Genomic DNA, 19,644 nt, shown 5'->3' with positions numbered 1-19,644 from the left:
CAGTTGGAGTGGAGCGCTCTGGCCCTTTCTCATCTCACAGGGCTAGGATGGGGCAGACCACTTCTGCTCCAGCCCATGCCGAATCAGTTGGTCTTCCCCACCGTGGGCTGCCCTTGCGGGCAGCTGGAAACGGGGACACCAGGATTTGTTCCCAAGCTGAGTATCCCAGGGTCCCTCCCACTTGCTCCCAGCTCTGCTGGGCAAGGGCTGGCAGTGCCCCATGGCTGGGAGGGCAGGGGAGACATCGCAGCTGTTTAACCATTAAACCTGGGGCGTCTTGGAAGAGGCGGGGACACTGGCTTCCCTGCCACTTCACCCTGTACCTTGCTCCCTCTTGCATTCCCTGCAGCCATGAAGCAAACAAAAGGTATGTGCCAGGGCAGTGGGGCATCCTCCTGTGGAGACCCTTCCCCACACGCGTGTCTCCATGCTGTGCTTCTGCATGGAGCAAGGCAATGTCAGAGCCCAGGCAGGCCATGGAAAGGAGCTAGAGGCATCCAGGAAAATGCAGGTGGACATTGTGGGGGCACTTGGCAGGAATCCCCTCTCCTTGGGTTTGCCAATCCTTGTGCTGGAAGAGGTGGGGAGGGGTTTTATGGGGAGGTGCACAGGGGAAGGCCTCCATCTCCTGGCTTCAGCCATCTCTAGGGCCCTGGTGACCCTTCTTATCCCTCACTCAAAAGCCCTGTAAACCCCCAGGACTAACCTCCATCTGCATACTGCTGCCTGGCCCTACTTTACCCCTGGTGCTGTAGGACCCCACTGGGCTGGGAAGCAGGTGCTCGTTGGACCCAAGCAGCAGGTGTCCTGCTGCTTTGAAATGCAATAGGACATTGGTGGTGGGGCCAAGGGCTGAGCTGTGCCCAGGCACAGGCTGTAGCCAGGGGGCAGAGGGGCCAGGGGGACTGCATGTACTCAGCAAACCCACCTTGCCTGGTGTGGCATGCTCGGCCAGCGAATGGACAAGCCTTGAGTGCTCGAGAGTGTGGGGTCTGCTCCCAGCCTGCGCCTCCTGCACTGACCTCTCTTCTCCCTCTGCAGGGCTCAAGGGCGAAAAGAAGTCCATCATGTAAGTACTGAGCTGCCCCTGGCCAGGGGCTTGCTGGGGTTCAAGGCCCCACAACCAGGCTGTGTTGGGGCACACCCTTAGCTGAGGTAGTCTGGGTTGTGGCTGCCAATCCCAGCTGCCTTCCCCAGTAAGTTCCTCCCTGAGTTGTTAGCTCAGGAGAAATGTGGGGCACAGTCCAAGAGGGATATCCCCTCCTGGCTTTCCCCAAGGAAGAGGAGGCACTGGAGCTGTGGCCTCTGCTGGCTCTTTTTGGGAGGAATGGGGCTCGCCATGGAAGGGCTGGGGAGGGCAGGGGGGAAGGACATGCTGCTGCACTAATGTGACCTCGCCTGCCCTATATCATTTCAGAAAATTTGAATTTAACCCCAAAGACGGTATTGACAACCCTGCCTTGTCGCTGGCGGAGGACACGGGTAAATACTCTTATTTCCCCAGGGTGTTCTTGTGTTAGCACAGGGTTCTGGCAGCTGGACACCGCTGGGGTCCTTGGCTCTCACCCCAGGGAGCTGTGGGGAGGTGAACACATAAGGCAGAGGGGATGGGTAGATCCCAGCCCAGGATGTAAAGGTAGAGTGGGTAGAAGGGTAGAGAACCCTTGTTAGGATCCCTGTGGGGCCCTGCTCATGGGCTGTGCCCCCATGCAGATGGCAAGCGTATGGGGGAGCCCCGCTTCTACCTCCTGAACAAGGGCAGTGCGGAGACCTTTGGCTTCTGCCTCCATGAGGAGCTGGGCTGCCAGGGCCACATCATCCGGCAGATCGAGGTGGGGGGGCTGGCCCAGCGCAGGGGACTGCAGGATGGGGACCGGCTCCTCCAGGTCAATGGCCACTTCGTGGACCACATGGACCACAACAGGGTAAGCTGGGAGCACCCCGGGGCTGTGGCTGGAGGGGTGCCCTGCCCAGGGTTCACAGCCTGGGTCCTTCCAGGTGGTGCAGAAGATCAAGGCCAGCGGGAACCAGGTTCTACTGGTGGTGCTGGATGGTGACTCCTACGAAGCAGCCAAAGCCCTGGGCAGGGACCTGTCCCAGATGCTGCCAGCTGACATCCGCCCACGCCTCTGCCACATAATGCGGGACAAAAGTGGTTTTGGCTTCAGTGTGTCAGGTCCAGAAGGTAAAGTGGGCAGTGGGATGCTGGCACCACAAGCTTCTCTGACACAGGACCCCACTCGCCCCAGACTACCTCTTCTCCTCCTTACAGGTGTGAAGGGCACCTTCCAGCTGTCGGTGCAGCAGGATGGGCCAGCGGAGAGAGCAGGGGTGCCGCCAGGGTCCTGGCTCCTGGAGCTGAATGGTGCCAGTGTGAGGAGCTACTCGCACGCGCAGCTTGCCCGAAAGGTGCATGGTCTCGGAGCAGGTGTGGGGGGGACTGGGGCCAGCAGTGTTGCTGAGCACCCTGCATTTCCCATCCAGCTTAAGCAGAGTGGCAGCAAGGTGACACTGCTGGTGGCATCCACTGCCGTGGAGGAGTTTTACCGCCTGCGGGGCCTGCAGGTCACGGCTGCCTTGGCAGACACCTCCTGGCTCCCCTTCAAGGTCCGGGAGCTGCACATGATGAAGGGTCCAGCTGGCTATGGGTTTCTGCTCAAAGAGGATGACTGCAGCTCAGGGGCCACAGGTGAGGGGGCTGAGGGGGGGCAGTCCTGAACAAGGCATGTCTGAGGGTCGGGGATAGTTGCAAGCCCTGTGCCCACAGTGGGAGCCTCTCCCCACTTGCACGTGGGGGTCAGCAGTGCCAGTTCCCTACTGGCTGAATGCCTCTGAGCATTTCACCACCTTCCCTCTGTCCCACTGTGGCAGGCCAGTTCCTGTGGGATGTGGATGCAGGGCTGCCAGCTGAGCAGGCAGGGATGAAGGAAGGGGACCGTCTCCTGGCTGTGAATGGTGAGAGCATTGAGGGGCTGGACCACCAGCAGACAGTGCTCAGGATTCGTTCCCATGACGACCAGGTGACACTGCTGGTCATTGACCCCACTGGCGATGAGTTCTACCAGTCGGTAGGTTTTTGGGGACCCAGCATGGTCCTGCCCTGGCTGGGGAGCCCTGGGGTGCTGCAAGGATGGATAATGGGACTGGTGTCTTGCCCCAGGCCTGCACAATGAGGTCCTCTCTAGGGGACCTGGCTTGCCATGGAGTGCCAGGAGCTGCATGGCTATCCCTCTTCTGCTCTTCCAGATTGGGCTGTCCCCTCTGCTATTCTTTGAGGAAAGTGACCCTGCCTCAGGATCCCGCATGCCCTCCCTGCCCTCTCCCAGCAGCTCCCCTGGACTGTGTCATGTTGAGGTGGGACCAAAGAGACCTGGCTCCTGGCTGGTGGCTGCTGCCAACAATATAGGGATCAAACAGGTAAACCCTTTTGCCAGACCCTTGCAGCAGTGATACTCACAGCAGAGCGCTGCTCTGAGTCCTGGCACCGTCCTGCCCTGCCTGTCCTAATATTTCCCTGGCGCCTGTGACACTGGTGGGAGGGGGCCCTGTGCTCCCCTGGCCACAGGGCCCAGGCAGAAAGACCCCTCCAACCTGCCCGTGGGGCAAAGGTGGGGTGTGGTGGGGTGGGTGAATATGTGCTGCCCACAATGCCCCCATTGTATCCCTGCAGAGCCTGCACCAGGAAGAGCAGAGAAGGCTGCACCAGGAAGAGCAGAGAAGGCTGCACCAGGCGTTCTAGCAGCCCAGGTGCACCCTGTTTCCAGCCAGGCTCCCCCAGACAGTGCCTCAACCCAGGCCATGTCCAGTCCATCAGTGCTCCCCAGAGAGCACAGCACTGCTCAGCATGGTTGTCGCATACAGAGCTGCTGTGTCTCCATGCCCGCAATGGGGCTCGCTGCATCACACCTCCCAGAGACTGATCTCCGCTGACAGAGCTGGCTCCAAGCTTTTATTAACATGGCAGTGGCTTCTTTTAACCTGAAGACAGACCTGTATCTTTGCCTGCCCAGCTTCCTCCAGGGGTATCTAGGGACACTGCACTGAAGCCCTTGACCAGCTCCAGGCTGTGGGAGCCCCAGGAGAGCCGAGGCACTGCCCTCCATGCCATGACCCAGGGGACTGGGGAGCCTGAGGCTTGGCTCAGCCCAGGGCTGGCCTTCAGGCTGCTGTGTGAAGGGAAAGGGAGCAGTGGATGCCGACGGGGCACTGGAGGAACCCCGCATCTCAGTGTGTTGGCTCAGGTTTGCACCTGCATGGATATCTCTCTTGTCCTGCCTCTGAACTTGTGGGCAGTGAGTGTCTGCCCACCATCACAGCACTTCCTGTGTCACCCATTTGGGGTGTGATTAAAGGACAAATCCACACTGCTGTTCCTGTGGGTAATGTTATGGAGAGGACTGTGACTCAGCAGTGCATCCCAGGGCTGGACAGGACCTGTCTTCTCTTACCTAGCCTGAGACAGCTGGAGTGTTGGGCAGTGGGTGTGGAAAGCTCTTCAAGTGTGCTGATAGGGAGGTAGGGGATGAGAGCCTGTCCTGTCCTGGGAGTCCCCAGGGAGCTGTATGTGCAGGGGGTTGAGGCTGAACTCCTGTAGGCACTCCTTGTGCTCCATAGCGATCGTCATTCCTACCTCTTCCCAGTGCAGGCTGGCCTCTGCCATCTTGGCCAGCATAAGGTCCAAGCTACCCTGGTGGGAGAGAGGATGGTGATGAGGGAGGACTGCGTTGCCAGGGGGAGCCACCCACAGCCATGTCCCCACTCATGTGGAGGATCTTCTTATATTCCTGCTCCATGGCATCAAGCCTGTCCTGCGGTTGGGCGATGGTCCTGTCTCTCTCTGCTAGTGCCTGGGTGGCAGTCTCCTGGAGCTGCTGGCTCTCCCAGAGCCTAGTGGCTGTGGGGTAAAGGGACAGAGCCAGGGGACACTGAGCATGTGGGCACAGGTCCTGGCATTGCGTGAGCAGTGCACAAGAGAGTACAGGCAGTGTGTGGCACAGCCCCAGCCCAGTCCCCCTCATCCCCAGTGTGGCAGATGGCTCTGGGGCAGGGGTGGCATCACAGCATGTCCTTTGCAGTCAGCATCTCCCAGGGTTGGGGATGCACCGGGTCAGGTTTTGCCTTCAGCTACTGCCGTGCTGACAGCACAGGGTGAATGACTCCCATCTCCCCTCGTTCCCCACCAAGTGCGCTTTGCTGCCCTGAAGCAAACCCCATCCCCACATACCAGCAAGGGGCAGGCATGCCAGGAGGGCATACCGAGGTGCTCCTGCAGGCTTTTCACCTTCACCTTCAGGCGCTGTCTGCGGGCTTCTGTCTGCTTCTGCAGCTGCTGGTATTGCCAGGTCATTTCTGGGAGCCAGGGAGGGGAGAAGGGAACAAATGTGGTGACTATAGGAGGGACAAGCAGGCAGTCCTTGTGGTTGGATCCCAGCACCTGTGACCAGGCAGGGGCTCCAGCAAGGTCTGACCTGAGGCCTCCCCTTGCAGGGTGAATCATCAGAAGCAGCTATGCATGCACCCTCTCCCTCCCTGGCAGGGCTGTGACAATGCGGGGCGGGGGGGCCAGGAGGGAGCCCCGGAGGGAAAGTTTTACCTCTCTGTTAAGCGTGGGAGAGTGAAAATGAGCACGGAGTTTTGCATGTGGCAAAGACCGCAAACCTCTGGCTGAGGTTTTACCTCTGCTACATCAGCCCCTTCTTGAGTACTAACGGAAATGGCAAGGCAATAAGTTTTACAGGCAGGGAAGTCTCTGCCTCTGTGGTCTTCTCTGCCTGTGCTGAGTACAGGCATCTGGCATGCAACGAGTTTATGTCCAAAGCCTTTGCATGCTGGCAGCATGGGAGACCGCAGGGCTAGCCAACAGCAGGGTGGTTTGGGGCTGAGTGGTAAAGGCCAAAGGGAGAAGTGGTGGAAGCTTGTCTGGCTCGCCCCAGCAGCACCAAGGTATGGAGTCCCTGCATCTGTCCCACTGTCTCCTCCCACCTCTGCCCTCAGCTTCATGAATGTCTCGCTTGTCGTCTTGTGCCTGCTCCAGTGCCTTCTTGAGGTCCCATAGCCTCCGCTTGAGCACTTCGTTGTCAGCTTTTGCCTGCCAGTACACGTTCTTCCAGGGAACTGTGAGTCAGAGACACACAGGACTGCCATGGGGACAATGTGTTTCCTGACAGGTGACCCACATCATGACCCTGACCTGAGCATGGGCAGTCAAAGGGCACCATCCAAACCATACTGGATGGCTATTCCCTGCCCAGTACTTCCTCCGTACCTTGGCCCAGCAGTGACTTATTCTTAGCTTTTCTCTGCTCCCAAAGCCAGGGGAATGTGGACACATCCCTAGGCCATGTCTGGCCCTAAGCCCTGCCTGAACCAGAGTGAATCTCATTCTATCAGCCCTGGTGTGGCCAGCAGGAGCCGGGCAGGGATGGGGCCCCTGTGCTCGGCACTGGGGAGGCCCCACCTCGAATGCTGTGTCCAGTTTTGGGCCCCTGAGCACAAGGAGGACCTTGAGGTACTGGAGCGTGTCCAGAGAAGGGCAGCGGGGCTGGGGCAGGGTCTGGAGCACAAGTGTGCTGGGGGGCGGCTGGGGGAGCTGGGGGGGTTTAGCCTGGAGAAGGGGAGGCTGAGGGGAGCCCTTCTCGCTCTCTGCAGCTGCCTGAGAGGGGCTGGAGTGAGGGGGGGGCTGGTCTCTGCTCCCAAGTAATGAGCGAGAGGATGAGAGGAAACGGCCTTGAGCTGCACCAGGGGAGGTTTAGATTGGATATTAGGAAAAATTTTTCACCAAAAGGGTTATCAAGCATTGGAACAGGCTGCCCGGGGAAGTGGTTGAGTGGAGGAATTAAAAAGATGTGTAGATGTGATGCTTAGAGTTTAGTGGAAGACTTGTAGTGCTATGTTAATGGTTGGACTCGATTATCTTAAAGGTCTTTTTCAACCTAAATGACACTATGATTCATAGCAAGAAACCTCCCCTTTGTTTCAGCTCAGTGCTGTGCTGGGAAAGCATTTCCAGAGGGGTGCCCCACTGCAGCATCCCTACCACCTCCCCTTTGCTTTCTTCATTGCTCCTCTTTTTCTCTTCCATCTCTGCAGCATTGCTGGTCTCCGTAAGCAGTTGCTGTGCTGCACACCCAGGACTCTTGGGACAACACAGGCAGCCCCTGGGGCTGGAGCCCACATGCAAGGGAGGCCGTGTGCCATCCTCTGGCGTGACTTGCTGCTGGGAAGGACTAGTCCCTGGGAAGTACATGAAGGGCAGCAGGCATGCCTTGCTTGCCCCAGTCCCTGGCTCCTCCCAACGTTACCCAGGTGCTCTTTTGGCATGTCCACCTCCAGTGCTGCTTTCCTGAACTTCTCTTCAGCTCGGCTTTCTGCAGCCAGAGGGCAGAAGGAAGGGGCAGAGTCAAGAGCAGCTCTTTAAAGGGACTTGGCCCAGGGACACGAAGGGCTGTCAAATGGCCCAGGGGAAGTTTGCCTTGGGATGTTTGCCCCAGGAAATCTTGGCTGGGACACATCTCTGGCTCAAACACTGGCACCAGGGCGGTATTTGTGCAAACACCTGTCAGACACTGAGTCAAGGTGTAGCTGGTTTTACTTGAAGCAGCTGCCCTGGCAAGATGCACTCTCATTTGTGGGTGAGGGCTGGGATTGTGCAGTGAAGATGGGGCAGTAGCCATGGTGCATAGAAGCTTGGAGACCCCTTCCAAAACCCTACCCCAGAGGTTCTTCCAGCCTGGTGCATGCTTCAACTTTCAGAGGCATGTAGGAGAGGCTGGGGCCTGGCAGAGCTGCTCTCTTTGACCTCCTCCCTGGATCCTGCTGGGCTGGAGGGTGCAGTGGTGTGCAGGGTGCTTCGGGCAGGGCCCTGCACCCCCCGCCTCCTGTACCTCATCAGGCATAACTGTGCTGTTGACCTGGCACAGGGTGAGCAGGGCTGGGGGAGCCATGACAGCCGCAGCCAGGCTGGGCTGTCCCATGGGGCCCCAGTGTTCCCAGCTCCCAGTTTCAGCAGCCCCATGATGCCTGCCCTCACTGGGGCCAGGAAGCAGCAGCGGAGGGACAGGAGAGGCACATAGCTGCTGGCTGGAGAGAGTCAAGACCCCAGACTCACCTGCTATGTTTCTTTTCTGCTACTGCTTCACTCCTTTTCTCCCTTTCCCTTTGCTCTTTGGGGGCATCCTCCTGCAAGGTGATACCAGTGCTCCCTCTCAGCAACTGGTTATCATGCACTGGACTCTTGGGGGAGAAAGGGGAGGCAGTGGGTCCCCCCAGCACATGGACGAAAAGGTTTCTCCTTCCCCAGGAAGCGAGACCCAGATGGGTGGCGCTGCTGTGCCTCCACCAGGATGGCTGTCCTGCCAGCACCTGTCCCAGCTGCCAGCATGGACCTCAGTCCCTCAAGACGCAGCAGCTGCCTTCAAGATAATCCCTGCTGTTGTAGCAACTATCTGCAATGAAGGCAAGTTGTTATTTGGCCCCAAACCTGCCTCTGCCTTGCAGCAGCCGAGCGTCTCATTCCTGTGACAAAGGCATTGATCAAACACACCCTCTGCCCAGTGCATCACTGGGGTGATCTGAAACCAGTCCTACTCCCCAGCATGGAACTGGTCATGTTTGGCTGCAGGATTGCAGGACATGGCTCTGATCAGGTAGGCTGGACCTAATTCTGCTCATGTCCCAGAGCAGCCCCAGCAAAGCTCCAGCTGAGCCATGGGGAAATGGGGACATGGCGAGGAGGGCGACTGCCCCAGGTCACAGCCTAAAACAAGTCTGGTGTCTTCCTCCCTTCCTGCCCTGGCTCTCCCCTCCATCACACCCTCCTGCTCAGGGCTGCAAGTTTTACCCTGGAGACTGTGTTTGGATTTAGATCTTCTTTATAAAATAGGAGAGGATTTTAAACTGCTGTCTCTACTCTGGATGCAATTAACCCCAATTACCTGGGAGCAAGTAGGTCATTCCTGGGTGCACTGCAGTTCTTCAGTAGGATGCAGGCCTTGTTCTGTGGGCAGGGCAGCAGGAGCCAGGCAGGCAGCAGGAGCAGGGAGCTGGTATGTGGGGAGGCTGCAGGGCTGTCCGCTGCCAGGGCAACCCAGGAACGCCTGGCAGGAACATGCGGTCCTGTTGGAGGAGCTGGCAGGGCGGCAGGCTGGGTGTGGAGAGCCAGGGGAGCTGAGCTGGGGCCAGGGATGATGGTGGGGGCTGTTCACCTGTGCAGACGTGCAGGCACAGAAGCTGGCGCGCACCTTGTGCACACCCATGTGCACACATCTGAAACCACTGCCCAGCCACCCAGAGCTGAGCCATCAGAGGGGTGTCAGTCTACACGTGGGCCTGGCAGGTGGCTGCCAGGCAGTGTGGGGCACAAAAGGGAAGGATTATGCCCGGGCTTGGCTGGCATGACCAGCAAGGGACCTAGACACTATTCTGACCCACAACCACACATGCAATGCACGTAGGCAGCCAGAAGCACCCAGGCACCCGGACACACTCGGCTGCCAGGCTGGAGGGAAGCAATTTCAAAACAACCAGCATGATGTGGTTTTCCGGCGCAGTGGTGGAGAGTGACTGCTGTGCTGAGCATGGCCCTGGCCCTGGCCCTGGCCCTGGCAGGGCCCTGAGGGACAGAAGCAAATGGGAGCCCTGTGCTGGACTCCTTTCCTGCAGGGAGGGAACACTCCCCAGAGAAAGCAACCTTTGCATGAAGCCTCACATGTAAATACAGCTGCAACTTGAACTGAATTATGTCCAGAGAAGCAGATAGTTAGGAATGCAATTGCTCAAGCATGTTCCCTGATCTCTTTGGATTGGGGCCATGGTGATTTTTAGATTTGGCTCCACAAAGCTGGTGTAACCCTCCCCAGCCCTCTCCCCAGGTACTTGTGGTATCCTGGAGCTGGCCAGGGCACCCTCCGGTGGTCAATCCGGCTTGACTATTAGCCAGAAACCATTAGCATCTAATGGGAAAAGCCTCAGGAACATGGCCTCAATAAATGTTGACATATTTGAGGTCAATATAATCCTTAGGAAAATTTGCCCAGGTAATTAAAGCCAGACATGGAGCTGCCTGTCCCAGAAATACTTACAAAGCTTTACCAAAGGTAGTAAAATCAAGACAGAGAGTTTTATAACCAATCTATGCAGGGCTTCCTTGCTGTATCTTGTGCTGCATGCTGCTTCCTGCTGTCCTGCTCATGTCATGCTACAGCTCAGCAAGCCATGTTCTATAGAAGAACTCATCACAAGCCATCAGCCAACAGACAGCCCTGGTCCTGGGCAGAGACTAGTGGAAGAAAGCAGCGTGGAACTGGAGTGGTGTGGAGCAGCACAGTGTTTTGCCATGACAGAAGGAGGCTGATGTACAATGTGTGTGCTCAGCCAGGGCAGGGATGGCAGGAGAGGGATGGCATGCACAGCCTCCCTGTTGGCAGCACCGCAGCCTGAGCACAGAGCCCTGTGGCCATGTCCTGGGCTAGAGAGGGCTGAGCAGCAGCAGCAGAGCTTGGCACATCACTCCTGTGGCAGATGGTGTACCAGGGCAGTGGCTTTTCTGTGCTGCTGTGGCTTTGCACACCTGGCACCCCAGGGGTCCCAGCTCCCATGCAAGAGTGAGTGCGTGGGTGCCTCAGGGGAAGCAGAGGAGTGAGCTCTGTCGTGGGGTTCATGTCCAGTGTGGATCCCAGCTCCCCAGAGGCTGAGGCTGTGCTCCTAGAGCCTGCAACCTCCAGGCCTGAGCCCACCTCATGCTCCCCGAAGTGGGGCTGGCCAAACTGCAGCATTTGCTGTTTTGTTTTCTTTGCTCCTTGAAGCCCGTGCTGTGAGACTGTGCTGTACCAGCCTCAGCTCTTTTTTTTTGCAAAGGAAGTGTTCTTCTGCCTGGGAAAGGAGGCTGAAAAGAGGATCTGAGGGCAGCAAAGAAACAGAACTGAATTTACTTTCAGCCCCATGTCGTAATTTCTGAACGTTTGGTGTTTTCAGCTCTGACAAAAGATTGACCAGCTCTCTGGCCCTCCCCTTCTGTCTGTTATTCTGTCCCCTCTCACCCTCGCCCCAGTCTGTGTGTGCTCCTGCCCCAGGGGCCTGTTGGAACCAGGCTGCAGGTAATGGGGATAGCAGCTGCGGAGGGCTTTTCCTTCCCCTGCCTTTGCAGAGGGAGATGCCTCAAAGACACCGACAGCAGCCAGGTGCCTTCCAGCTGCACCACAGCACTACCAGCTGTTCCCGTTTCCATCCCTGCAAAGGAGATGTCAGTTCAGCTCCCTGCAACAGGGCTTGGGGAGCCACTCCGTCGTCCATCCTGCACCCCATGCAGCATCCTCTGGCTGCAGTCCCAGTCATACTGGGGTGGGTTGGGGTTGGTTTCTCTGCAGCAGTGGCTGGCAGCCCTGCAGCTGAGCGTGTAGCGCTTTTGGAGCGCTGTCTGGGCCCCGAGCTGAGCAGGCTGAGGGCCAGCTTTTGGTTTCTTGTGGCAGGGGTACGCGAAGCCCTCACAGGAAGAGGAGGTTTTGCCAACAGTGTGGAGGGTGGCAGGTCCCGTTAGCACCAGCGGCTGCCTGGTGGGGACACAGTGTGGTTTTCAGGGCTGCTTCCCCATCTTTGGGCTGGAGGCAGGCCATTTGAAGAAATGGGAACATGGCTGCTGGAAAGGGGAAACAATCTTGTTTTGCAACCTCCGAAACCAGCACAGCCTGCTACGCAGTGGGCCTAGGGAAGGGAACCTTGCACCCAGGGAAGAGTGGCTGGAAAGCTGCCTGGTAGAGAAGGATCTGGGGGTGCTGGCCAGCATGAGCCAGCAGTGTGCCCAGGTGGCCAAGGAGGCCACCAGCACCCGAGCTTGTGTCACCACTGGTGTGGCCAGCAGGAGCAGGGCAGGGATGGGGCCCCTGTGCTCGGCACTGGGGAGGCCCCACCTCGAATGCCGGGCTCAGGTTTGGGCCCCTCGGGACAAGAAGGGCCTGGAGGGGCTGGAGCGTGTCCAGAGAAGGGCAGCGGGGCTGGGGCAGGGTCTGGAGCACAAGTGTGCTGGGGGGCGGCTGAGGGAGCTGGGGGGGTTTAGCCTGGAGAAGGGGGGGCTGAGGGGAGCCCTTCTCGCTCTCTGCAGCTGCCTGAGAGGGGCTGGAGTGAGGGGGGGGCTGGTCTCTGCTCCCAAGTAATGAGCGAGAGGATGAGAGGAAACGGCCTTGAGCTGCACCAGGGGAGGTTTAGATTGGATATTAGGAAAAATTTTTCACCAAAAGGGTTATCAAGCATTGGAGCAGGCTGCCCAGAGAGGTCGTGGAGTCACCATCCCTGGAGGTGTTCAAAAAATGTGTGGATGCGGCACTTTGGGACATGGTTTAGGAAACACGGTGGTGTTGGGCTGGCGGTTGGTGATTTTAGAAGTCTTTTCCGACCTTAGTTATTCCATGATTCTATGATGCTACGAACCGCGCCCCGGGGGCGGTGGGACCGGGGCGGCGCGGCCCTCGCCGTTCCCACGGCGACGTCGCTCCGCCCCGCGCCCCAACCCGCCCGCACCAAAGACGGCCGCCGCGCCGCCCTCGCCGCCGCCAGTGCGCCTGCCCCAGGGCGGCGGGGCGGGGCCTCCCGGCGGAGCCGCTGCTCGCCCCTCTCTCTTCGGGCGCGGACGCCGGCCAATCGGCGCCGGCTCCTCCCCGGCGGAGGGGGCGGTGCCGGCCGCCGGCGGACCAGTCGGCGCGCGGCCTGGCCGGGGGGGAGGGCGGAACGCCGCTAGAGCCGGGCGCCCCCGCCGCCGCCGCCGCCGCCGCCGCCACCGCCCGTGGCTCCCGTTGCCCCCGCCTGTCCGGCCCGGCCCGGCCCTGCCCTGCCCTTCGCGACCCGGCCCACGGGAGAGCCCCACGCTCAGCTGCTCTGCAGGGCCGCGGCCCGGTGCCGGAGGGGGGCGACGGGCCGGGCGCGGGTGCGGGCGCGCTCGCTGCCGCCCCCCCGCCCCCGCGCCGCCCTCATGTCGGCGCCGCTGAAGAAGGGCCCCGGGGGGCTGATCGGGCTCATGAAGGACGCCTTCCAGCCGCACCACCACCACCTCGGGCCGCACCAGCCCGGCGCCGTGGACAAGAAGATGGTGGAGAAGTGCTGGAAGCTGATGGACAAGGTGGGCCCGGCGGGGGCCTTTGGCCGCCCTGGGCTGGCGGGGAGGGCTGCGGGCGGTTCCGGGGGTCGGGCTGGGGCGGGAAGCGGGCCTTGCGGGTAGAAGGGGGCCGGGGCGGCGGCGGGGGTTCGGCTGGAGCGCTGGGGAGGCGGGGGGGGGCGGTTTGAGGTGGAGCAGTGAAGGACGGGGCAGTGGGACTGAGCTGCGGGCTTCGGGGAGATGGGGGCTCTGGGGGCAGGGTGAGCCTGGAGTTGCAGGGTTTTGCAGGCTTGGCTGGGGGAGGGAGAGCTGTGTGGCTCGGTGTCGGGCTGGGCTGAAGTGTTTGGGTAGGGGGCGAGAGCTGTATGGGGTATGTATGAGCAGGATGGGGTGCAGCGCTGGCGCGGGGGATGTGGGAGCCGGAGGGGAGGCGTGCGGTGGATGAAAGGCCAGAGGGATGCGAAACTGGAAGGTGCAGAGGGAGAACGGCAGCTCCGCAAGGGGTGAGCTGCGTGCAGGGCCAGGGGGGCAGCAGGATGGAGAAAGAGGGGAAGATTTGGATACTGATCTGCTCAGTAGAATCTGGGGTTTGTACCGTCTTATAGACGCTGGGGTGGCAGCCACTGGTGATGCTGGTGGGGGGAGAGGCTGGGTATGGGTAGGGCCTGGTGGGGAGTTGCAGCTGCATCCTGGTGGTGTCCTACCTGCGTGTAACTGCACGAGGGAGTAATCTAGCATTTGCTTGTCTGAAGGTGAGTCTCGGCCTGTGATAGAGCCTGGTGTGTGGACACTGGATGGTGAAGCTGAGCATCTGCTTTCTGGCAGTTTAAATTATCCTTTTCTGAATGAATCGGGACATGTTAATGAGCTCAGCCCAAAGCCTTTTCCTTAAAACTGGGAGCCTGGTAAAAGCTGTGAAACTCTGAATAAAACACTCTGTAATAAATGCATGTAGTTACACAGAGATAAGGAGCATGAAATGTAATGTTTAGCAACAAAAACCTGTGGTGCAGGAATTGGAAAGGCCATCTCCCATGCCTTTATGTGGGGCATTGCATTCTGGGGTCATTAAGACTCTCCCTTCCTCCACCTTGTAAAATGCCAGGAAATGACCAGGGGCAGGCCACAGGCCTTTTGGCCTGATGGTGTGATGGGGTATGGCAGTTGATTTACTAGCCTGCCTAGGTGTGTTGGTAAATCCATTGTTTGAAGAAATCCTGGTAAGTTGTTAGTGGATGCTGGCATTGTTTATAGAATGACCCAGTAAGTGAGCATAGGAACCCAGAAGTGGGCAGAAAATTAAAATCTTCTAACATTTTTCCTGGGATTTTTAATCATCTTCTGATGTTATTACTATTCAGCTCTGAGAATTGAGGCTAGGCTTGACATGATGGAGTCTAAAATGTGCAATGCATTTTATAATGCGGGGTTCAGGGCCTTAAAAGTAGTGCAGAGTAAGAGCATCGCCGAAGTTGCCTGCAGTCCTTGGCAAGTGTCACCTTACCAACTTCTTCCCCTCTGGGAGCAGAGCAAGCAGGGCTGATGGGCATACCTCATCCAATTGGCCTGCAGGCTTATGCATTTCAACTTTTCTTTCTCCTTTCCCTGCATTATTTATGCATGCAGTATCTGTATATTCTGCAGTAAATGCTAAAGCAGGCAGGATAGATGACTTTTTTGAAGACACATTAAATTATGTTCATGCCAAGAAACCACTTTGTGTTGGCTGGCTTAACAAAAGGCATGGTTTATAGTTGTGCCTTGTTCTGCTTGTGATGAGCTTTGATCACCTTCTACAGAGACAGATGGGGATAAAGAAAAAAGTCTTATGAGAGGTGACAGTGGCTCTCTTAAAAACGTTGAGGGCAAGTGTAAGTGCTAAGGTGGGAAAGGTAATTTGAGGAGCACAGAAACATGATCCTCTTAGACATGAGTTTAACTCACAGATAAACTTGTAAGAATGCACATCTTCACTTTTGTACATTGATATAGATATGAATGTCAGACTCTGTTTGACCTCATAACCTGGTCTGTTCAAAGGAGAAGGTTGGCCTGAAAAAAACCGCTTTGACTACCTTGCCGTTTTGAATTGTAATGGGATAGGTTTCTTTGGGGGGAATACTTTCATAGCTTCAGATCTCCATAGCCACTCTTTGACTATATACCCTCTCCACCATGACATCACCGAAAGAAAAGCCAAGGCTGCTGTTGTATTTGTCACAAGTTAAAGTAACCTCTTTTAAATGTGCACTGACTTCAGTCTTGCTTGTAGGCGGCATCCAAAAGCTCTTAGGTGTAGGCTTAATATTTAAAGCCTTAAAGAGTTGGTTGTGCAGTCTGATTTGTACAGGAGGAAAGATCTGGCTGTGAAAAGCCTTTCAGATTTCAGTTAGACTTCAGTTGTACTTACACACACTTATGAGAACGCATCTGAATTAAAAAAAATTTTTAGTAGTGTAGCAAACTGCCAGGCAAACAGAGTGCTCATTAAACTAGCGGTGAGAAGGGCTAAATGCATGGAAGGTGTTGAAAATGGGTTAGTTTTCTGGGCCAAGTAAGTGAAATTACAGGTGGAAAAAAATCATTTGTGTGCATGTTTTAATAGATGATGCATTTGCCTTTCAAAAATGTGTGCTGTATCTGTGTGCATACAGCGCATTCATGACCTGATTCATTAGTCTGCATAATTAGCTAGTGTTGTCAAAGCATTTGTGCGTCTCTCTTTCTGGATGTGACTGATGAATTTCCTATGCAAGTTGATTCTTGTCCAAATATTTTCCCCATAATGTTCTCCATAAGCTGCCTGATGTATTCCTGTCTGTCAGATTCTTTTGCTTTAAGTTCTAATTTTCGTCAGTACTAACAGTTTCTCCTACAGTTTCATGTGGTCATATATAGTATGGACATAAAATAGCCCTTTTCATCACTGTGCAGCAGGATGTTCACCTTCAGCTGAATTAGGTAACAATTACGCATTTATCTATGGAATAGGGGTTAAATGTGTCTTTGGAAGCTGGACATGTCACCCGATGTCTTGTGAGCCTGCAAGCTTGCAGTCACAAATAATACAGTAAGCAACATAGTAATTTCCTTGCAGTGTCTTGAACCGAGTAAAGCGTATAGATTGGTTGAAGTGGAAGAAACTGCTGTTAATTTATTTTATCATGCTTGCTCATCTTATCACTGTCTTTAGCAAATAAAGCAGTACTTACTATAAGAAAACATATGATGTATTGGCTGGTGAAAACAACTTGTATTTTTTTACATGAAAGGATGAGATTAAAAATCAGTTCTTTCAAATGTGATCTGGGCAGCAGATAATGCAGACCACTTGAGTTCATTGCTGTGGATGGTATTTGAAGAATGGGTGGTGTAGTCATGAGCTGCTCGGGGTGAGGTATAAGGGATGTAGCAGAATGGTAAGAGTACATGTAGTAAGACATGGAGGAGGAAGATGAGCTTTGAGATAAAGCTTCTCTAAACAGCATATCAATGCCATTCTGTTTCTAAAACTGATACAGAGAAATGCCACTGTAGGTGACCTTCATCACAAGCAGAAGAGGCCAAATAAAAATTCAGTGGGAGATAAGAGAATTTTGAGTAGGTTTTATTTTGCTGTTGGCTTAAGATGAAATGAGATGTGATTGTAGTAAAGAAGTTAGCTGTTTAGCTCTTAAAGGAAAGAAGGAACTATGGCTTTTCAGAACTGCACTGGGGGCTTGTCAGGCCTGGAACTCCGTGACACTGTCCCCTGTCTGAGGCAAGCTGGTAGGTAGTGTCTGTTCCTGGGACTTTCTGCCAGAACAAGAAGTGGGGTGCCATGTCAATGGCTGCAGTAAACAGGCTGGCGCTAGCTTTTTTGTGGGTAGGGCTGGGGAAGAGCAAAATGGGGAAGGTAATGAACCAAAAGGATGGGATGGGTAGACAGGAAGCTGAGAGAGGGGGATTCAGTGTGTGTTGGAGGAAACAGCCTGTTAGTGCGGCAACTGGTGACTCAGCCTTGAGGGGCCACAATTTGAATAGGTTTGTGTCCTCTGTTAAGCAGCACTCTCTGCCCTTCCTAACAAATACTGTGTATTGGTAAATGAGTGCATTTGTTTAGGTATCTCATTTTGCCTGAATTCCTTGCTTCTGCTGACATGTACCTAATCCAACTACATAACATGAATGCAGTATTTAAAAAACCTCATGGTTCTTGCTGTGTTTCTAAGGTTATCTCTATGTTGTGCCTGTCACAATACTCTGTATATAGTGTCACTGCTTTCCTAAGCTAGTTACCCAGCTCCTTTATTTGTGCAAGTCTAATGAAGCAGTGCTGATGAGAAGTGTTTCAAATCCAGAGATCAGTCAAGGGCAAGCTGCAGAATCGTGAGGGGAAAGTGTCAGTTCTGGGCCCAGAAAATCTGTATGAGATTTTTAACTCAAATGACTAGATAACAATACTTTCTTCACAGCTGAAAGGGGAGACTCTTTTGATTATTTTCTTCTCTTGAGTTTGGAAAAAGAAAATCGGTGAAGTCAATTTCAGGGTTCTTCACAGGCCGACCTCGCAGAATCTTCATGCTAAGATTGAAATGCTTTATTGATATTTCTAAAAATCCAAAAATGTCTCCATAAAAGCTTGTTCCTAAGAGAACAAAGCATAAGCCAGGCAAACTTTGAGTTTGGATGGTACTTTAAAAACACTTATTGCTTGTGTTTGTTACCATCACACCTAATTGAAAATATTTGCTGCTTTTTGCTCAATTTCCTTCTACATTGCTGGTCCCTGTGGAAGGCAGGGTAGCTTGCTGTGGGGCGGCTGTTCCCAGGGCTGGGAACATTCCTTTTGATGTTGTCATGATGCTGCAAGTGCACATGTAGAGAAACAAGCAAAATGCAACTGAGTTTGTTGCTGCTGTGTTATAAAATGACCAAGTTTGCTCAAGAGGCAGCGGTTCCTAGTTACGTAGCTTTTAAGTGCTTGTCTTGGCCAATTTTGGTCCACTTGGTAAATCAAGAAGCTCATTTGATAATAAAATCACAGCAGTTTTGGCCTTTCTGTTAACCATTTGCAAGTTACTTCTTGGGAAGGGTTTTATAGAGGCTATGAGAATGAGTGGTTTGCAGAACTTGCTGCTTCTGTGGCAAAATTTTTCTAATTGGTATTGAAGTTTGTTACATTACTGAAATACAGTGGGTCTGCTTCCTCTTTAGCTGGATGTTTTCAAGGGGTAACAGCAAAACTGTTTTCTAGTACAGATGACCGAGAGAAGTGCATACTATGACTTGTATGATTGCTTAATGTGGTTTCCTCATAAGAGCTGACTTTGTTTTTATTAAGGTTTTAAACCCACTGTGTAATAAACCGTTTCTGTTGAAAAGATTTTGCTATCCATAGCACAGTTAAGCTGTGTCTGAGGAGCATATTTAGAACCTAGTCATGCTACGTAGTGAAACTAGTTTTATTCAGGGGACAAATGTGCTGACTCAATTTGTTGGTATGGTTCGGTGTACAATGTTCACAGGCTCCAAGGAAGCAGCAGTTGAGGCATCAGAATCAATTGTGTAAGTCAGTTGTCTGACCATCCATCTCCTTATCTAGACCTCCTGATCCTTGGCAGCCCCCTTAAAATGGATGGAGAACTTTGGTAGTTTTTTTCCCATATATTATTGCTGAGGCTGCTTTAGGCATGTTATTCTTTTAATGGCAGTCAGATTTTTCTGTCTGAGGTTTGATACACTGGGTGCCTTTCTCTTCACTGAAATTGAGTCTTTCTCAGTCAGCTCTTGTTAGAGGCACTACTGTAAGTCAGATATAATTGGAGATGTCACTTAACTTGATGAGGTTGCTTTTTGCATGTACCCTGAATGGCAAAGGTAAAAGCTAAAGCACTGTTTCAGAATAAATTACTTTGTTTACCACCAGCATTTAAGTGTTTAAGGGAAGTAGCTATTTAAGTATGAATTGTAGGGAACTAGTCAATTCCTCTTGAAGATTTCACAAGATTTTCTCAAAATTGTGTACTGCAGAAGGATGCTAGGTTGGTCTTTTACCTTTTCCTATCCACTTCCCTTAAGCTTTACATTCGGCTGTGTGACATTGATACCTGTAATACCCTTATACCTGGCAGTGTAATTATGTTAGACCTCATTCATGTGCTTGGTATTAAGCAGTCAGATTACGTTCTTTGTAGTGAAGAATTTTAGGAAATGGTATCTACATTTTGTACCAGCCTTCATCTCAAGTTTGATGTAAATCACAGAAGCTAGAAGCTGTTAGCTAGCAAGACAGCAGTAAGGCTATACTAGCTGCTGGTTCTTAGCTTGTAAACTTCATCTGATAGTGGCCTTGCAACTCCAGAGTTTCAGCCCTTTTTATAACTGAAAGTGCACCACTAGTTTTTCAAGTTACCACTTTGCCATTATCTCTCCCTATCATTCTCTTCAGTCTAGATAATGGAAAATTTTGGCTATGGTACAGTGAAGTGGCATTCTTCATCCTCCCCATCACATAAACATACTGTCATGAGCTCTTGGCATGTAAGCTCTATGTTCCTGTATGTTGAAGACCTGTATTAAGT

At 54.1% G+C, this 19,644-nt stretch overlaps 3 protein-coding genes across 5 annotated transcripts in view; 2 read left to right on the top strand and 1 right to left on the bottom strand.

Annotated features, from left to right (window-relative positions):
- The first annotated feature begins 47 nt into the window (after positions 1–47).
- NHERF4 (NHERF family PDZ scaffold protein 4) lies at positions 48–4,367 on the top strand. Its single transcript, XM_064470956.1, is given in 10 exon segments — positions 48–1,006; positions 1,009–1,069; positions 1,418–1,482; positions 1,714–1,925; positions 1,999–2,185; positions 2,273–2,409; positions 2,485–2,689; positions 2,872–3,068; positions 3,247–3,417; positions 3,671–4,367. Coding segments are annotated over 10 exon segments (1,401 nt in total). The 5' UTR covers positions 48–909; the 3' UTR covers positions 3,740–4,367.
- A 77-nt stretch (positions 4,368–4,444) lies between these two features.
- On the bottom strand, positions 4,445–8,174 carry DRC12 (dynein regulatory complex subunit 12 homolog). The gene is given in 6 exon segments (XM_064471029.1): positions 4,445–4,687; positions 4,746–4,894; positions 5,257–5,349; positions 5,983–6,114; positions 7,302–7,367; positions 8,108–8,174. Coding segments are annotated over 6 exon segments (699 nt in total). The 3' UTR covers positions 4,445–4,495.
- A 4,562-nt stretch (positions 8,175–12,736) lies between these two features.
- Positions 12,737–19,644, top strand: part of CBL (Cbl proto-oncogene) — a 569,152-nt gene continuing 562,244 nt past the window's right edge. For 2 of the 3 annotated variants that reach the window (XR_010375982.1, XM_064471090.1), the window contains exon 1: positions 12,737–13,105. Coding sequence is in view for 1 of the 3 variants with exons in the window: in XM_064471090.1 (XP_064327160.1) it covers positions 12,959–13,105 (147 nt within the window). In the remaining 2 variants the exon portion in view is untranslated. The remainder of the gene's footprint in view (positions 13,106–19,644) is intronic. The other variant, XM_064471091.1, reaches the window with a different exon arrangement.

The sequence above is a fragment of the Phalacrocorax carbo genome, chromosome 21 (genome assembly GCF_963921805.1).
Source record: "Phalacrocorax carbo chromosome 21, bPhaCar2.1, whole genome shotgun sequence".
NCBI lineage: Eukaryota > Metazoa > Chordata > Aves > Suliformes > Phalacrocoracidae > Phalacrocorax > Phalacrocorax carbo.
Note: the sequence above shows the minus strand (reverse complement) of the source record. Positions and strands in the feature narration are given on the sequence as shown.